The sequence below is a fragment of the Pleurodeles waltl genome, chromosome 3_2 (assembly GCF_031143425.1).
Source record: "Pleurodeles waltl isolate 20211129_DDA chromosome 3_2, aPleWal1.hap1.20221129, whole genome shotgun sequence".
NCBI classification, from domain to species: domain Eukaryota; kingdom Metazoa; phylum Chordata; class Amphibia; order Caudata; family Salamandridae; genus Pleurodeles; species Pleurodeles waltl.
In genome coordinates this window covers 102,801,173-102,820,674 of record NC_090441.1, presented here as the reverse complement: position 1 = coordinate 102,820,674, position 19,502 = coordinate 102,801,173, and the positions used below count along the sequence as shown (strand labels likewise).

Genomic DNA, 19,502 nt, shown 5'->3' with positions numbered 1-19,502 from the left:
GCTCCCTCCAAATCCCCACCATGACCTCTTCTTTGGCAGGAAGGAGCCCTATCAGGTTTTCTGCTGGCATGCCTACATGGGCAAAATCGCTGTCCCAACTGAGTGCGGCCACCCACGACATCACCTTCGACTGCCTCCATCTATTAGTGCCTTGTACGTTGTGTCCCCTACATATGTGATGCTAGAGGCAAGCCAGCAGAGCACACAGTAAAGTTCACGCTGTGCTAAAACTTCTGATTTGAATGCTCAGTCATATAACAGCCATCTTGAGGGCTTCAGACAGGCGGAATGCATTGCCATGATCAGCAAATAAAAACAAAGCAACAGGTAGGATAATTTGCCTAAAGGAAGAATAGCACACTAGTGACAAACATGGTGATGTGAAATTCATAAGTTGGAAGCAGGTTAAAGTAGTAAGGGCCAGATGTAGGTAAGTACAATTTTGCGACTTGCAATTTGCGAGTCGTGTCTCAGACACCTTCTGCGACTCGCTATGGGGTCGCAAAGACCCACCTCATGAATATTAATGAGGTGGGACGCAGTTTGCGACCCCATAGCGACCCCTTCCCTTTTGCGAATAAGTTACCACCCACTTCAAGTGGGTGGTAACTTAAAAATTTACCGGGCCCAAGTTGAGGCTGCGGTGGACCCCCTGCATTCCCTAAGAGAAAAATGGGTGAGGACAATTGGGTGGGAACTGTCTGAGACAGAGTGGACCAGAGCACTAGCTTATCCCAGGACGATCTCACGCAACACAAGGCTAAGATACATCCAATACAACTACCTACACAGAACATACCTCACTCCTCACCGGCTGCACCGCATATATGGGGGGGCACCCAGGACATGCCCCAGATGTGGGGACGGGGAGGCTGACTTTGACCACATGGTGTGGGGATGCACGATGCTCCAGACGGGCTGGGGTGCGATGATGGCGGTCCTCACAGAGCTGTTTGGGGCGGAGCTGCGGCCAACCCACGCCATGTTCTTACTGGGCCTCAGGGCCGGCGTCAAGTGGGGTAGGGTTGGGGGTCGTTTCCTAGACCTTAACCTGGCCCTCTATAAAAGACTGATTACGAAGGGCTGGAGGTCCCCCGGCCACCCCTCGCTGACTGAATGGAAAAGCGATGTCACAAGATGGTCCAGGGCTGAGCTGCAGGTCCTTAAAGCCGAGGAGGCCAGGGGAGTTCGCCAGACCCCCATCGCTTCGGAATGGGAGAACCTGGTGACAAACTGGGACGACCTAACGAAGAGACCGATAGCACCCGAGGGGATAGGGTGAACTAGCCGATATGGCCAATAGACGTGACTGCTAGAGAAGGTCCCTGAAACCAGGATGGGGGGAAAGCCAGGCGCCTCACCAGACTACACGCAAGGACGGAGAGTAGAATGGGACAGGACACAATAACTAAAAAGACAATGGAGGGAGGGGAGTGGACAGCTGGCCACCCCCGCACAATTAGAAGCGCCCCGGCAAAACCTCCCTTTGGAAGCTACACAGATCCACCCACATAAGCCAATATGTTCGCATACAGTTTGAAGTTGAGTTAAGTCTGTTATAAGGTCACAAAATACAAAAGGTAACAGGGGACACTGAAAGAACTGACACCCCAAAAACGGAATGGTTAAGATGCTGGAAACAACGATTAATGAATACTATATTGTAATTAAAATTAACAAGAGATTGTGAAACACAATATCTGTAAAGCATAACAAGGACACGGCTCAGTCAATAGATATGTATAATAAGAACAAAATGTTGCTGCAAATAGATCTACATATGTAAAACAGCGAACAGTTAATAAAAACATATTTGAGTGGGTGGTAACTGCGAGTTGGTTTGCGACCGCATTCGCGGTCACAAAGCAACTCAGCATGGCGATGCGGTCGCAAAATAGGAAGGGAACATCCCTTCCTATTTGCGAGTCGCAGCCTCAAATTGCGAGTCGGTACCGACTCGCAATTTGAGGTTGTGCATCGCGTTAGGCCTTTTGCACGTCGCAAACTGCGTTTTTCGCAGTTTGCGACGTGCAAAAGGCTTTCTACATCTGGCCCTGAGTCTTTAATTTTCCAGAGTTTGGTAAACTGATTATCTGAAATTGGGTAAATGACGGGTGTTATTTACAGCACTTAAAGAACAAGTTACTTACCTTCGGTAACACATTATCTGATAGAGACTATCTAGCTGCAGATTCCTTACCTTTAGATTTTCCAGATGACAGCTTGGAATCCGGAACTTTTGCTGAACAATACCTTTGCGTGTGGTTTCGTTTGGATCCGCATTGTGTCGTTGGAGCTGTCTGTGACATCACGGTTGTCTAGAAAGGCACCACCGAGGTGCACGTACGTCAGTACTTTTCTGCAAACATCCACACCAGAAGCGCAGAGCCATGGAAAGAACCAACAGTTTTGTCTGTGCGAAACACTAGGGCCCTGAAAGGGACAATCCTTAACCCTAGTAAATAAGTACGCAGAGCGGGGAGTCATGGGGGGAGTGATGGAGGGGTGTAAGGAATCTGCAGCTAGATAGAGTCTCTACCAGATAATACATTACCGAAAGTAAGTAACTTGTTCATCTGATAGAGACTTCTAGCTTCAGAATCCTTACCTTTAGAATAGATACCCAAGTCATAACCTCCTGGTGGTGGGCTATGGACAAATTCACCTCAAACTAAAAAGTCCTGCATGACCAAACAGACAAAGTGCCTGTCTCTGTGGACCTGACTGTTCAGGCAGTAGTGTTTGGCAAACGTGTGCATAGGCACCCACGCTGCAGCCTGACAGAAGTCCAAGTACTGGTACACCTCTTGGTAAAGCAGTGGTAGCAGCTTTGCCCCTGGTGGAATGAGCTCTCAAGCCCTCAGGAGACTGCTTTTTGGCCAAAGCTTAGGATATTTTTATGCAGAGAATGACCTAATGTGAAATGGTTTGTTCCTGAACTGCCCGACCTTTCTTCACTCCCATGTACCCCACAAAGAGTTGGTCATCTACCCAGAACTCTTTTGTGCGATCAAAGTAGAACGACAATGCTCTTTTTGGGTCAGTCGATGGAGTCACTCTTCTTTCTTAAAGGTATGCAGGGGAGCAAAGAATGTGGGCAGGGTGATGTTCTGACCCAGGTGAAATAGGGTTACCACCTTAGGGAGAAAGGAGGAACGAGTGTGAAGCACTACTTTGACCAAAAATGTGGTAAGATACAGAGGTTTAGATGAGAGAACCTGCATCTCACTCACCCTCCTGGCAGATGTTATTGCCACTAAGAAGGCTGTCTTGATGGTGAGCAGCCAGAGTGGACAATTGTGCAAAGGCTCAAATGGAGCACACGAGAAAAGTGAGAACCAGATTAAAGGGCAGAAGGAGTTCGGATGTAGAAGCCCCAGGCTGAAGCACTTCTGGCCAGATGTTCGTCTTGACAGCTACTGGGAGTTTGTTGTTGAAAACCAAAACTTTTGAAAAGCATGATGGCTAGCTATCATGGCTGAAGGTACAGCTCATCAGACTTTTCCTACATTGACAAGAACTTCCATAACGGAGGTTCCTGTCAATGCTGACATTTGCTCGCAGGGACTGAAGATAACTGTGAGTCTGACAGGCAGAGGTCGCTCAGGATGAAGGAGGTATTGACCCAACAGAGTAAACTCTGTATACCAAACTATAAATCTGGCTTTAAGTGTTTTTAGAATTGCCCACAAAAAGTGTTTCCATGGATAAATCTCTATGAGTGGACTACCAATTGATGATAATTTTCCTGGATTTAATTTTTATGCCCCTTTGACAATGTTTTTTATATAAATGGTTGAGGTGGAACCTACTGTCCGGGATGAAACCCAGTGATTTGCCTCTTGAAACATGAGCATGGTACATCCAGCTCCGAGTGGTGGGTCGGATGAGGAAGAGGAAAGGAGTTTACATTTTGTTTCAGTTAGATTGAGCTTAGATAGCACATCCCAATTTAAATCCAAACCATCTCATAGGAGTGATGAAAGCACTCATCTGGAGAGACAGTTGTGTTTTGTCTGAGTAATTGTGTTTGGCAATGTCCCTGTTTTCAATCAGGTCACAGGAGAATATTATCTTAATGTTGGACAAATTGGGGAAAATTATCTGCTTCAGTTAGAATCAAAAAGACATTGATAATCTCCGAAAAGGGTTTAACAAACTTTTTACTATTTTGACCAAGACTCTGAACTAAATTACACACTGACAAATTATATATTGGATGAAAGTTTTGACCGCATCTGACTTTTAATTACTTTTTTAACTATGGAAAATGTCCTTAACCTAAGGATGCCTTTACAGTAGGAAGTCAGATGGGGTTTTACTTGGTATAACATTACACAGCTAATCTTCAGTGGCACAGGTCAAGGGAATAACTTGTGTTTTAATCATGTTTCTTATTTCTTAAAAACACTATGGGCCTGATTACAACTTTGGAGGACGGTGTTAATCTGTCCCAAATGTGACGGATATACCACCTAACGTATTACGAGTCCATTATATCCTATGGAACTCATAATACGGTAGGTGGTATATCCGTCACATTTGGGACGGATTAACACCGTCCTCCAAAGTTGTAATTAGGCCCTATATATTAATTGGGTTTAGTGGGGTCTAATTCTATAAAAAATTTAAACCATGTTCTAGTTTGGAAAATGTCTAGGAATCAGTCATGCAACTGATGTGCACAATTTTGGAACTTTGAAAGGTAACTCAATAGCATTCATAACACCTAACAACTTTATGAATGAATTTGGAATGCAATTAGATATCAGAAGTACTCTTTCTACAATATGTTGTTTATTTGATATTTATTTATTCTTACCACTTGCAGCATACATTGTAGAGCATACAATGCATAACTGTCACAATATGCATGGGCACATGCTTTTAAGTTTCAGATGGGTATAATATTTTGAGCATGTTAGATATGCTTAGTCATGTTTTTTGGACTATCGGAAAAAGCCTAATTCAGTCACTGAATGCAAATGGCTTTACCTACACAGCATGCACTACTTACATCAGAGGAAACATAGTTTAGATTGTTTAAAGATAAAGAAGTGAATTCAAGTATACACTGAGCACAAACCTTACCTTTCATCTTCTTGGCATACATCATGTTTTGATGCAGATCTTCAAGGAATTTCTGAGACGCAAGCTGAAGATTTTCAATGATGAGCCAGCCGTCTTGATTCATTATATCATCTAAGGATGTCTTGATCTCAGATGCATGGCCATTCTTTATACTCACCATAGATACAGGAATTCCTCTGTCCTAATGGATGGCAATTTCAAGAAATAACAGTAAGTTCAAGACAACAATCAGTGAAACACAGTGACAAAACGTTGTGCAAGATGCATGCTCTCAATCATTGTTCAGGGATTTAGAATTCAATTGTTGGGCTTTTCTATTACAAATACAGAGTTTCCTTCTCCAACCATCTTCACACGTCCTTAGAATACAAGACAAGCCTTTCAGTGGATCAGTGAGTTGAAGATACGCTGTTAACAGTAAGGTGCAACATCATGGGTACTGAATGTATTTTTCTAATCTTCAAGTAAGTACTGGTTCCAGACTAGGAAGTGTAGGTGTGCACACAAATCAATGTATCTCATTATCATTAAAATGAAAAGGGAGAGCAATTAAACCCTAACAGGCATCCAAGGAGATTCAATACAGAGGGTAAAGATGGAGAGTCAAATTCACAAACTACATTTTGTACTACATAAAGAGGAACTACAGTAGTGCTACTTAATTCCCTACAAAATACAACTAACAAACCTATAGGTGGACCTCTCCAACCCTCCTCTCTTTTCTATGGAGAGGCCTCCGGACCTATAGGTTTACTACTTAGTAGATATGGGGAAGGGGGTTATGGGAAGGGGAGGAAAATGGAGAATGTCTACTACAAAATGTGGGGTGTTTACAGAAATTTAAGGAGCTTAGGAAGGGACAGGCTACAACAACAAAAAAACACAAAAGAGTAAGCCTATTGCTATGCAAAAACTGCATTTCTGAAGTTACTGCAACCTTAAAAGTTACTAAACAATAGTAAATGTACATCATACCAGCCTTAAAGTAAGTCAAGCACCACACATGACCACTCAGAGGTACTGCAACACACTGCCATAGACAATGACAGAGACAGGGACTTAACAAAACATCCCATAGAAACCAATTTTGAATAATCCAAATTATTTCAACTTTTTAAATAATTGTCTGTGTTTCTTTTCACGTTAAAAATAAGCATGTGTAATTATTGAATATATATTTTATAATTTTAAAACAAAATTAAAAACTAAAATTAAATTAATGTTTTAAACTTTTGTTAAAAAGAAAACTGATTTGAATTCATTCTACACATAACATTTAGATCAATTTCATGGACATTAAATAAAAATGTAAATGCTACTGTGGGTGAAATTATGTATAATGTTAAGCTAAAAGGTAATTCATATTTTAAACGTATGTTAAAAAATGAAAAATAATTGTAAATAATTCTACACAACTTTTACCAAATGTAAGACATATTAAAAAATAAAAATGTTACTCTGGTGAGATTTTTTAAAAAAAATAATTCTTTAATTCTTTTGTCTGCAGAAGCAGAGTGAGTGAGTAATATGCCCAAGGAATACTTCCACGAGAAATGGATCACATGAACTAACAGTGGACTGACAATGTGTTTTTGCATAAGCATAGTAAATGAATGAATGAATGGGCAAAATATGAGAAGTGAGTGGATTGTTTTCAAGGCCTTCATCATTTTTTATATGAACGAATATTGTTTTTCTTGCATAATCAAAGCGAGTGGTGATAGCATTTACCATACACTCATCAACAGTGTAATGGAACACATCTAATATGTAGAAGTCACATATGTAAGTTTCAAATGCATTTCCCAAACAATCTACGTATGTAATGAAACAAAAAAATATATAATTACCTAAGGATGGATGTTATCGGAGGCACGTACATGCATTATAAATGGAAATCATTTGTTTGCTAAGGGGGGCTTTCCTGGTGTCTGCTATCACAAACTGCACTCTTGCAAGGCTGGATCACTGCATAAATACTGTATTCCAGTCAGACTCGGCGAGACTGCAGATGTCAAACTAATACACACCGGGCTGACATAATGCGGGCATAATAGCAAAGAACAGCCGACTCCCCTGCCCCAAGCGTGTGCATTTAAGAACTCGGCTGCACACTTTTACACCGCTTAGGTAATTTAGGGAAGCACATTATGTTGAGGTCTCGAGTAATTGCTTCTCTGGGGAGAGAAAAAGATATTAGATCTAGCTGGACCGGTGCATTAATGTATTGTGTTACTGGACAGCTCATATTTGAAACCAGTATTGCAGTGAAATTTATGGCTCAGGATGAGATAGCTCAATGGATATTGTTTAGGTTTTCTAAATAATACTGTGCTTCTAACAGGTAAGGTTCCGACTTTGATAATAAAAATCAGGAACAAGCATGTGTCTACCCCAGCACCACAGTCATTAAATAAAACTAAGGCCAGATATCCAGAGGGCTTTTATTACCAGAAGTGTGCACATAGGTTTTCAAAAAAACAAAATGAGCCAACAACCGGCGTATGGTTCGATAAATGTGACACAGTAAAGTCATCCTAACATTGGGAATTATTTAATTGAAGAACACAAACGTTTGCCATTTCACTTTGTCATTTTCTGAGTGTAGTTATCTCAGCTCGTATATTTTGCCTGTCACTATCGCTACCTAACCTTACCTTTCCCTGCATTTCTCTGCCCTTACCTTTCCCTGTATTCCTCTGCCCTTACCCTTCCCTGCTTTTCTCTGCCCTTAACTGTCCTTCCATTTCTCTGCCCTTACCCTTCCGTGCATTTCTCTGCCCTTACCTATCCCTGCATTTCTCTGCCCTTACCTTTCCCTGTATTCCTCTGCCCTTACCCTTCACTGCATTTCTCTGCTCTTACCTGCCCTTCCATTTCTCTGCCTTCACCTCTCCTTGAATTTCTCTGCCTCACTATGGTCCAGCCTGCACTCATCCTGAATCTACTTCCTCCTGCAACTCTCTGCCCGCCTGCACCCACCCCGCACCTATGCCTTTTTACACTTCTCCATGCATGCTCCTCTCTCAGCCTGCACCCAATTCTACGCCAATCTGTGTGTGCATTTCTCCCTGCTCGCACCTTTCAGCCTGCACCAATCCTGCACATATTTCTGTCTGTATATCTCCTCTACTGACACCTGTCAGTCTGCACCCATCCTGCACATATCTATGTCTACGTATCTCAACTGCTTGCAGCCATCCTGCACATATCTGTCTCCATGTCCCCTCTGCTTCAACATCATTCTACGTCCATCATCCACATATCTGTCTCCATATCCCCTCTGCTTGTACATCGTTCTACATCCATCCTGCACATATCTGTCTCCATATCTCCTCTGCTTGCACATCGTTCTACATCCATCCTGCACATATCTGTCTGCATATCTCCCCGGCTGCACCCATCCTACACATATTATGGCTGTGTAGCTCCCCTGCTTGCACCTGCCGGCCTGCACCCATCCTACCCATATCCCTGTCTCCATATCTCCCCTGATTGCACCTGTCAGCCTGCACCCATCTTGCACATATCTATGTCTACATATCTCAACTGCTTGCACCTGTCAGCCTGCAGCCATCCTGCACATATCTGTCTCCATATCCCCTCTGCTTGCACATCATTCTACACCCATCCTGCACATATCTGTCTCCATATCCCCACTGCTTGCACATCTTTCTACATCCACCCTGCACATATCTGTCTCCATATACCCTCTGCTTGCAGATCGTTCTTCATCCATCCTACACATATCTGCATATCTCCCCGGCTGCACCCATCCTACACATATCTATGCCTGTATATCTCCCCTGTTTGCACCTGCCAGCCTGCACCCATCCTACCCATATCCCTGCCTCCATATCTCCCCTGATTGCACCTGTCAGCCTGCACCCATCTTGCACATATCTATGTCTACATATCTCCTCTGCTTGCACCTCAGTCTGCAGCCATCCTGCACATATCTATGTCTACATATATCCTCTGCTCGCACCTCAGTCTGCAGCCATCCTGCACATATCTATGTCTGCATATCTCCTCAGCTAGCACCTATGTCAGCCTGAACCCATCCTGCACGTAACTCCATCTGCACCCTTTTGTCTGTGCATCTCTCAGGCCATTCCTCTCTCATATTGCATCTCACCTCTCCCTGGTCACATCTCTCAGTTGGAAATAAACAACACACACAACTCTCCCTGCCAACCCACACCTCTCCACTCCTGAGCCGTGCCTGGCCCCAGCTCCTACTGGTCTCTCCTCTCCCTCCCCATATCTCTACTCTCCCTACCTGCACCTTTTTCTGTCTAACCTCTCTCTTGCTGTCCTTTTTCCTGCATGAACCCTCTCCATATCAGAAGTGCTCAAAGCCTGCACACAACCCACACCTATCTCTGTTCAAACACTCTCAACTCTAGTTTCCCAAGCCTCACTGCACCCCTTACCTTTCCCATGTCCCACACTACGTTTTACCTCTTCTTGCCTGCACTTCTCTCCATCTGGGTCTCTTCCTACTTCATTATCTTCTTGTCGGTCTCTATCCCTATCCGTGCCTCTTCCTGCCAGCAACTCTCCTACCCTTTACCTCGCCTTGCCCTCACCTTTTCTCGCAAAGACATGTCCCTACCACCATCTCTCCGAGTCTTCACTGAGACCGGACATCTCCAAACCCATTCCTCTCTCAAACCATAGTTGTCTCTGCCCATGCCTCGTCAAGCTTGCACCACTCCCAGCCCTCACCTCTCTGTTTATACCTGTTTCTGCCTGCTCCCACACCTCTCTCTGTCTCTGCCCCTAACTCTCACAGCCTTCACCCACCCCACACCTCTCCCAGCCCATCCCTTCCCCAGTCACAAATCTCAGAGCCCACATTTGTGCGTGCATGCACTTCTCCCAGCCAGCATCTTTTCTTACTATTGCCCCTCCCGGACTGCACATCTCTCTCCTTAGTCTCTTCTCTTCCAACGCCTCCGACTCTTCCGTTCTCATATCTGTAAGCACTCATTACTAAGACCTCGTCATTGACAAAGTAAAGAAGTCTGATGTTATCTAGTGCTGTCTGGTAATTAGAGCATGGGTAGTCGGGAGGGCCACGCATGCGCTTTCATACCTATGCATTAACACACACGCACCCACATTCACATCACACACACGCATATACACATACATTCACACCTGCACCATACGCATGTAGCGCATGTATAGCACCTGGTTGTCTGACCTGAACATAAAGAGTGTCTGTCAGATTGACGTTTCCTCGGCCTGACACACTTTTTGTGTCGGGACAAAGATGGGGGGGCAGCATGGCCCCTTCGCCCTTAAGGACGGGTCGCTGCTGCCTAAAACTGAAAATAGAAGACAGATCAACTGGCTTTGAATTGGTGCTTTTAATGTGCATCCCATCTGAAGATGATGTATGCTTAAAAGATGGATGGACCTCCAATAAGCAAATCATGAAACAGGCAGTTCTGTTACAGCCACACCGTCGGTAGCACTTAAAAGGCCGCCAAAAACCTGCATGTCTTTTATTTACTCATTTGACCTGGCAATGTATTAACTAAAAGCCCTTTTCATAGTTAACATGTGCGGCTTATTCTGTGTCTTGCATCAAGTGAGGAAGCCAGCTGACGCAGTAAGTGAACTCAATGATTCACAGAACACCACAAACACGACAAAATCCACTTCAGTGTAATGCAGCATGTTCAGAAAAGATCAGCACGACTATCTACACAAACTCTGATGGTATCACGACAGAAACAAGGTCCGTGTTAATATTAAGATTCAAACAGAAACACACACATTTTTCTCCGTGGAGAAGAGAACGTACAGCAAATTGATTCAGCACGTCAGATTACTAATCACTGCAGCGTAATGTCTCCATGAAGTCAAATGTATCCCGAAAGTAATAAAGAAACCAAGGGTAAACTGACACCATTGTGAGTGCTGCAATACGTCTAACAAGCTAGTGTACGGTTAAAAACGAACTGCGATCTGAAGAATGATCAACGATCTTTTCGGAATCAAGGCACAATTCAATTATTTCAACCACATTCAGGAGGGCTGATTTCGTGTGTCTAGGATGGTTTGCGCTAATTTCGTGTGTCTAGGATGGTTTGCGCTAATGTATGTCATTCAAAATCAGAGCTAACTGAATTTAAATTCAAAACAATCCGAAATAAAATCGGCGTGGCCCAAGGAAACAGGTTTTGTAGCAAGTGCACTGTTAAATCTTCATTTATCCGTTTATTAATACGGTGTAAAGGCTAAATTCCACGTCATCACGATAGTACAGGCTAATATGACAAAATGATGATTGCCTGGCAGATTTCATATCACAATACATCTACAGAATAAAGCAACTTTGCTAATTCTCATAGGGCTTATCCGATGAGATTTCATCTCACTGCATGGATTAGGCCTCTTTTGTCCTGGTCATAAAGTTAAATGTCTATTTACAAGCAATACTAACAATTCAAATACGCCCACCCACATGCCACTTTGTGTTCTATACAGAACAAACTGGTGCTATGATGAGGGCTAAGCATTTTCAGTTACTGGATCACAAAATAATTGCCTGGGAACCAATATTTTCTTGGAATACATAGAAAAACATCCACTAACCATTGAAACATGTACCAATTTTAGTGTAGAATTATGTATTTTATGTTCATTGTCGACAGCACAAAGCTAAACGCAATAGAGTCCCATGACCAGTGTCAACGTTTAAGATTACAGAGGATGGGCGTAAAGAAAGTGGTCTATTAGTCAGAGTGGCTGTAAATCTACCTGTTGTGAGGCTAAACATACAGTTTCAATCATTTAAATCTGGCTTCAGTCCTTGCTAGCTCTGGCAAAAAAAAGCAGACGAGCTTAACCTGGGAAAAGTTTGCAAAGTATTTAGCATTACCAAACCAATCAAAAGGTTAAAACACAACACAATAAAAATCGCAGAACCATTTTTAAAAAACCAAGAAAAAGGTAATAAGAAAAATGACAGAAAAATCTTAAATCTCATAAAGGGGCACCTGAAATCTGCATCTTTAAAGCACCAAGAAAAAGCTATGTGCTAAGCAGAAGTCACTGTTCACGGCTGACAAGGATGTATGTGTGATCTCAAGCTAACCACATCAAGCAGGTCATCACAGTTGGTCAGTTTTTACCTCCCGGTTTAGGGCTTTATTTAGAGTAAGGCAGATGGGATACTCTGTCAAAAGACGATGGATATCCCATCTACTGCATTACAAGTGCCATAAACTATAATTCACTTGTAATACGGCAGATGTGATATCCACCAAGTTTTTGTTGAGTATCCCATCCGTCAAACTCTAAATAAGGTCACTGGACTTTTTTATGGAAGTCGAAATCCCCCAGCGGAGCAAGATTCAGGCTGTATCTTGCACAGTCATCTTTAAATTAGATAGCCATTGCACAAGTTCTGCTGAAGCCATTGGGAGGGGAAAGCTACAAAATAGAAAAATCTAATTTTCTGCCTTCTGAAGTCATTTCATTAGCTGTCTTGTAATGTCAAGAATTCTATTTTCAGACATAGGCCCTCATTATGACACTGGCGGTAAATGCCTCCTACCGCCATGGCAACAGCCACCAACATACTGTTGCCGTGGCTACCAGCCGCCAACCGCATTATGTCAGTCGGCAGAATTCCACCAGAAGGCTGGCGGAATTCCGTCGACGGTTATGGCGGCGGATGGCAGTAAGGTGGCGCTGCTGCCAGCAGCAGCACCACACCAGCAAAACAAAACCTACCATATCATGTTCCTTGATACTGCCTGGTGGTGTTTTGCTGGCGGAGGCTGCTGTTGGTAGCAGTACAATGTCCCATCTCCTGCCGGAGGACCCCGTGCAAGCAGGTAAGTCGGGTTCTCCGACAGCAGAGGGGTTGGGGTGTTGTGTGTATGTGTGTGGGGCTGTGTGTGTCTGTACGCGTGCATTCGGGTGTGAGTCATGTGGAATGCGTGCGTGAATGACTGAGTGTACGTGTCTGATGTGTGTTGTGAATGCGTGTGTGCAACAACGTATGTTAGTGTGTGTTGCGGCATGTGGGTATGTATGTGTGCATGCGTGGGTGGATGTGGGTATACATGTGTGTGCGTGTGGGTGTGTGGGTGTTGGGGGGTCAGAGGGGAGGTGGGGGGGACACTGTGGAGGGGAAGGGGGGTGGTGGAGACCCCGATCAGTGTCAGGGAAAAAATTCCCTGGCACTGATAGTGCCTACCCCCATGGTTTTCGTGGCGATCTGATTGCCACGAAAACCATGGCGGTAGGCGGAGGTCATAATCCCGAGGGTGAGATTGTGACGGCCGCCGGGCTGGAGACCGAAGTCCACCCTGGTGGACGGAGTGGTACATTGGCGGTTTGGCTTGAGCCAAATCGCCAATGTCATAATTTGGGAAAAGGTACTGCCAGCCTGTTGGCAGTACCTTTCCCCAAATTACCGCAGTCTGCCAGGGTCGTAATGACCCCCATAGTCTCTTTATTGGAGCTCAAAATCCTCCAACGTGGCAAGCATGAAGCTATTCGTCAAAGTTTTCTCAAAATCAGATACTTTTGCAGCAAGGTCCTGATGATGATCCAGAGGTTTTGGAAGTCTCAACGTGTCAGACTCTCTGGAGCAGTCCCTCATGCTCCCTTTCAGGGTTCATAGGACCTCAGTTACAAGGGTTTGGAGCCAGGACTCACTCCAGCAGAGGTGACCAGTAGGGTTCAGTCCAGGTCTAATTGTAACTGGTCATCTGGTCACTCCAGGAAAAGGCCTTGTTGGACCTGGCTTTTTGACAGGGTCATCCCCAAACGTTTTGCCTCCTTCCTCCTATTTTTTCTGACCTGTTGTTGTTGGCTTTTGAACTCTAGGCACTTTACCACTGCTAACCAGTGCTAAAGTGCATATGCTCTCTGTGTAAATTGTACTGTTGATTGGTTTATCCATGATTGGCTATTTGATTTACTTGTAAGACCCTAGTAGAGTGCACTATATGTGCCTAGGGCCTGTAGATTAAATGCTACTAGTAGGCCTGCAGCACTGGTTGTGCCACCCACTTAAGTAGCCACTTCACCTTGTCTCAGGCCTGCCATTGCAAGGCATGTGTGTGCAGTTTCACTGCCACTTCGACTTGGCATTTAAAAGTACTTGCCAAGCCTAAAACTCCCCTTTTACTACATATAAGTCACCCCTAATGTGTGCCCTAGGTAACCCCTAGAGCAGGGTGCTGTGTGGGTAAAAGGCAGGACATGTACCTGTGTAGTTTATATGTCCTGGTAGTGTCAAACTCCTAAATTCGTGTTTACACTACTGTGAGGCCTGCTCCCTTCATAGGCTAACGTTGGGGCTGCCCTCATACATTGTTGAAGTGGCAGCTGCTGATCTGAAAGGAGCAGGAAGGTCATATTTAGTATGGCCAGAATGGTAATACAACATTCTGCTGACTGGTGAAGTCGGATTTAATATTACTATTCTAGAAATGCCACTTTTAGAAAGTGAGCATTTCTTTGCACTTAAATCTTTCTGTGCCTTACAATCCACATCTGGCTAGGTTTAGTTGACAGCTCCTTGTGCATTCACTCAGACACACCCCAAACACAGGGTACTCAGCCTCACTTGCATACATCTGCATTTTGAATGGGTCTTCCTGGGCTGGGACAGTTGGAGGGCCTGCCCTCACACAAAGGACTGCCACGCCCCCTACTGGGACCCTGGCAGACAGAATTGAACTGAAAGGGGCCTTTGGTGCACTTCTTAGCCACTCTTTGAAGTCACCCCCACTTCAAAGGCACAATTTAGTATAAAACAGGGCCTCTGCCCTACCACATCAGACACTTGCAGGAGAAGAAACCTGAACCAGAACCTGCATCCTGCCAAGAAGAACTGCCTGGCTGCTCAAAGGACTCACCTGTCTGCTTTCAACAAAAGGGCTGCTGCCTTGCTGTTGGCCTGCTGCCTTGCTGAACTCTTGTCTGGCTGCAAAAGTGCTCTCCAAGGCCTTGGATAGAGCTTGCCTCCTGTTCCCTGAAGTCTCAGGACCAAAAAGACTTCTCTTTTTCATTTGGACTCCTCGTGCTCCGAATATTCCGACACTAATCTTGCTCCGCGGTGAGAAAATCGCTGCACGCCGATCCAGAAAGACGCCGCCTGACGCGACGCCTGCGGTGCGACCGTAACTTCGACACACGGCCTCGCATGGACAACGCCGCCCGCTTTCAAGAGAGGAAATCGACGCGACGCCTGCAGTGAGGAAGAAAATACCAGGCACAGCCCCCCGGAACGACGCACAGCCGGATAACAAGCCGAGGAATCGAAGTACAGACCCTGGGACATCTGGTAATCCTGCGATCCACAGAAGAAGTCGGTCCACGTGCCGGAAAACGGCGCACATCTTCCCCGTGTGAAAAATAACAACGCAAGTCTGTGTGTGAAGGGGTGAAACCGACGCACACACCATTTTTCCTACCGTAGAACGATGCACGTCTCCCGCATGAAAAATAATGACGCAAGTCCGTGCGTGAAGGGGCGTAACCGACTCACACACTATTTTTCCACGCATCTCCTCTTCTGCGCCCCCTCTGCGGAGATTTTCCACTCCAAACCAGGTACTTTGTGCTTGAAAGAGACTTTGTTTACTTTTTAAAGACTTAAGACACTTTATATCACTTTTTAGTGATATCTTTACAAATTCATATTGCATCTTTGATCGTTTTGACCTGCAAATACCCAGATAAATATTATATATTTTTCTAAACACTGTGTGGTGTATTTTTGGGGTGCTATATTGTGTTATTGTATGATTTATTGCACAAACACTTTACATATTGCCTTCTAAGCTAAGCCTGACTGCTCGTGCCAAGCTACCAGAGGGTGGGCACAGGATAATTTGGATTGTGTGTGACTTACCCTGACTAGAGTGAGGGTTCTTGCTTGGACAGAGGGTAACCTGACTGCCAACCAAAAACCCCATTTCTAACAGGCCTCCGGCAGCTTTTGATGTCCCTGTAGCCACATAGAGCTCAGTTAACTGACCCGTGGAATCAATTTCTTGGTCCTGAGTACAAGTGGGAGCAGGTCCAACGCTTCAGGTCTCCTCACAGACAGCATATCTGTGTCCAGTCTAGGCATCTTCTGTTCTTCCCAAGCTCCAGAAGTGTTCTGGTGAGCTTGGGTGAGCCTTTAGTAGCCAGTGGGTGAGAGTGGCTCCTGAACACTCCAAAACAATGAGTACACAGTTCCCAGGGGTAACCCCTGCTTATTTTTCAGCACAGCCTGTTTGTCTTACTGTACACTATCCTATAGTGCTCTGTCTTACTGAAATAAAACATGCCAGGACGTTTCTGCCCTTGGCAAAGCTGATGGCGCAAACCAAGGTGTATTTAAGAAAATTAGCAGCCATCCCCTCCCCAACCACATCAAACTGGTTCTGGGACCAGCACCCCCCCCCCACACCCCTACTGGGATAGTGCCAGGATTGTTACACTGTGCCCTGGGGTCAGAAGGGCCTCTCTTCCCAGGTCTCATTTAATACTAAACTATGAATGGCTGGGTGGCCTGCCCTTGGTACCTGTCAAGTAAGTTATGTTGCAGGATCCTCCCCATCTGAACTTCCTACGAGATGAGTTACTATCCTCACACCCAGGTCATCATATCAAAATGCCAAAGCCATTGTTTCTGCTACGGGAGCTTGTTTGACACCTCATTCAGGGGAAGGAACTGGCATGGGGGCAGCCGCTGGCAGGCTAATGCTAATCAGTTTACTGGTGCTGTATATTTATCAAAAATCTAACAGTACCATGGAACTGGATTTTTAATAAATATTAAAAACTGTGGTACTGCCACTGGCACACCTATCTATATCACCATGGTCACTGTTTTTACATTAAGCCTCAGCCCCACCTCAACCCCCTTCCACTTTAGTGTGTAACAGTGCCTAGAACACTACATGCTTCAGCTACAGACAGAGCATACATAAGCTCATTGTCTGCCAAGACCTCTCTGTCAAGCTCGGATAAGGTCACAGAAAAGTCACTCAGTGACAAGACAATTATGTGTAAGGGTCAAGTACTCAGTGCCTCCTTCCTTAGCAAAGGGCGCATTGAGAAAAAAAAAATCCTCTTGTCTTTAAGGGGCAAAAATGGAACGGCCAACCCACAGGTCTGATAGTGGAGAATAAGTGGGAATGTTCACATGTACTATTTTGCCTGTTCACTGGAGTACTTGCATTAGGGCCCTACCAGAAAGGGTTCATTGAGATTTTTTTGCTTAGGATGGGGTTTTGTGTACAAGGTTTGTTTTGTATTTGATTGTATGTGGGACACTGTTTGGGTTCACATTGTGTTCTGTTTCCTAATATTTTTCTTTTTATTTACATTGTGTTTATTTTTTACTAATAAGAAAAAGTCATGTATTATTTGATCCTGTAGTTTTGGCTGACTCATGTAGGCTATGCATATTGTTTGTAGTGGAATGGCATTATGTAACAAGTCTTTGGCATCACATTTGCAACCCTTGTGCACTGGTAGTTGGCTCACCATGGTCTTTGAAATAAACTACTTTAAAAAACATTTACCTGCCCTCCTCTTTGGCGAATACCACATCATGCTCCAACAATAAGGGGGAAGTCAGTCCTGCTCTATTGTTCTTTCGTTGGTTACCTTTGTAGGTTGCCACTTACCTAAACTAGCAGATCCTGATAACTGAGAGACGTACCTTGAAAATGACAGACCCTATTGGTAACTGAACCATTTGAGTGCCACCATCAGCTGTCTCCTAACCGTAACACCCTATGCTGATAGCCCTGCCACCCACCAAACGTAATGGGCTGTATCAAAGAACTGAAAGGTTTGCACGTGTGCTAAGAATGCTGTTGAGACACCAGGGCATTTAGTGCTGGAATATCCAACGTCCTTGCTAGTGCTTGTAAAATGCCTGTGGACATTGCTGCAAAAGTAAAAAAATACTACTGCTAAAGATCCTCTCTTTTTCCAAGAGCTTCAAAAGTTCCATGAAGGCATGTTGCATCGTTTTCATCAATATCAAAAATGCATCACCTGCCACATGATTGACTGTTTAAAGCAATCATTTTATGGAAGTTTGGAAGGTTCCGAACAAAGCAAATCAAATCAAATCAAATCAGGGTTTATAAAGCGTAACTACTCACCTGTAAGGGTCTCAAGGCAATGGTTTAGAAAGTATGTGACATAAACTGGAATATATATGTGAACCTTGAATTTTCAAAGGTATGCAGCAACACTCTATAGTTAATAATACTATTATTTTTCTTATTACAATCAAAATAATAATAAGAGAAAGAAGACTCATAAAGTAAAAGAAATATCGACCTATTGGCACTAATTCTAACAGTAATAACAACAGCAACAGTATTCATAATATTAATAATCCCCGACAAACAACCGTCTTTTCAGTTATGGCTTCGGAGACTCAGTGCAGAAACACCATAGAGAAGACCAGGAGCCACCACTTTGAACCGGTTGTGTCAGTATACTTCCTGGTAGTCAAGCGTTGCTGCCACCATCTAAACAAACAGATTGCTAGCTCCCAGGATCACCAGGCGCCAAACCCCTGGCAGTCCTTTCCTTCCCTGATGAATTTACCACCACCATGCGAGAAATGGATCCCCATCAGTCTGATCAGGATCCTGTGTCTCATTCACAAAATGTGCTCCAGCGTCCTGAAATAAACAACCATTTGGTCCAAAGGTCGACGGCATCCTATCCTGATCTATGGACAAGTTCTGAAGGATCCACAAATGACCCTCGGGATCCGGAGTCCCCGCTTCTGGAATCACCTGACTGTGACATGGAGGTCTTTAATTATGATGTGCATGTCATTCTTGATGATGTGGTGGAGTCCAGGTACGTCGGTTTAAAGACCCTTCATACAGAATCTTCTGCTGCAACATCGACTTTAGACAGATCCTTTTTCCACTGCTGGAAAAAGTCTAGTTTTTCTGCTACATTATCGACTGTCCTATTTTGATTTTTTTTTAGATATATTTTTTTTTTAACACCCGGCTTTTCCTCTGAAGCATCAGCAAATTGCCTCCTGGTTGGTCAGCATATTCTGCATAATTTCTGCTGGTAACACGATTTAAACTGAGGGCTGGTTTGGGGCTTTAACTCTAAATGCCTTTCCACCACAGAAGACACTCACCTTGGGATTAAAGCTGTAATGTCTGACACTTTTTAGGGGATGAACTGTTTTATCATCTAGGCTTTGCTTCATATCTCAATCCTAGTAGTACTTTGCCGTCCTTCAAGAGCTCTGAAGCTGAATATTGTTCTTTTGGTCTTTTATAAAAACTCCAAATAAAGTCAAATAAACACACATGCACTTACAGTGTTTTCCATCTTTCGTCTACAATGGTAAATCAGCAATGGAAAAAAGAAAAAGGGTAAGT

The 19,502-nt window shown here is 44.2% G+C and overlaps 1 protein-coding gene across 1 annotated transcript in view; it reads right to left on the bottom strand.

The window, feature by feature from the left end:
* Positions 1-19,502, bottom strand: part of LOC138286353 (uncharacterized) — a 1,286,679-nt gene that overhangs the window by 274,263 nt on the left and 992,914 nt on the right. Inside the window, exon 86 of the mRNA XM_069226509.1 lies at positions 5,092-5,272. Coding sequence (XP_069082610.1) covers positions 5,092-5,272 — 181 coding nt within the window. The remainder of the gene's footprint in view (positions 1-5,091; positions 5,273-19,502) is intronic.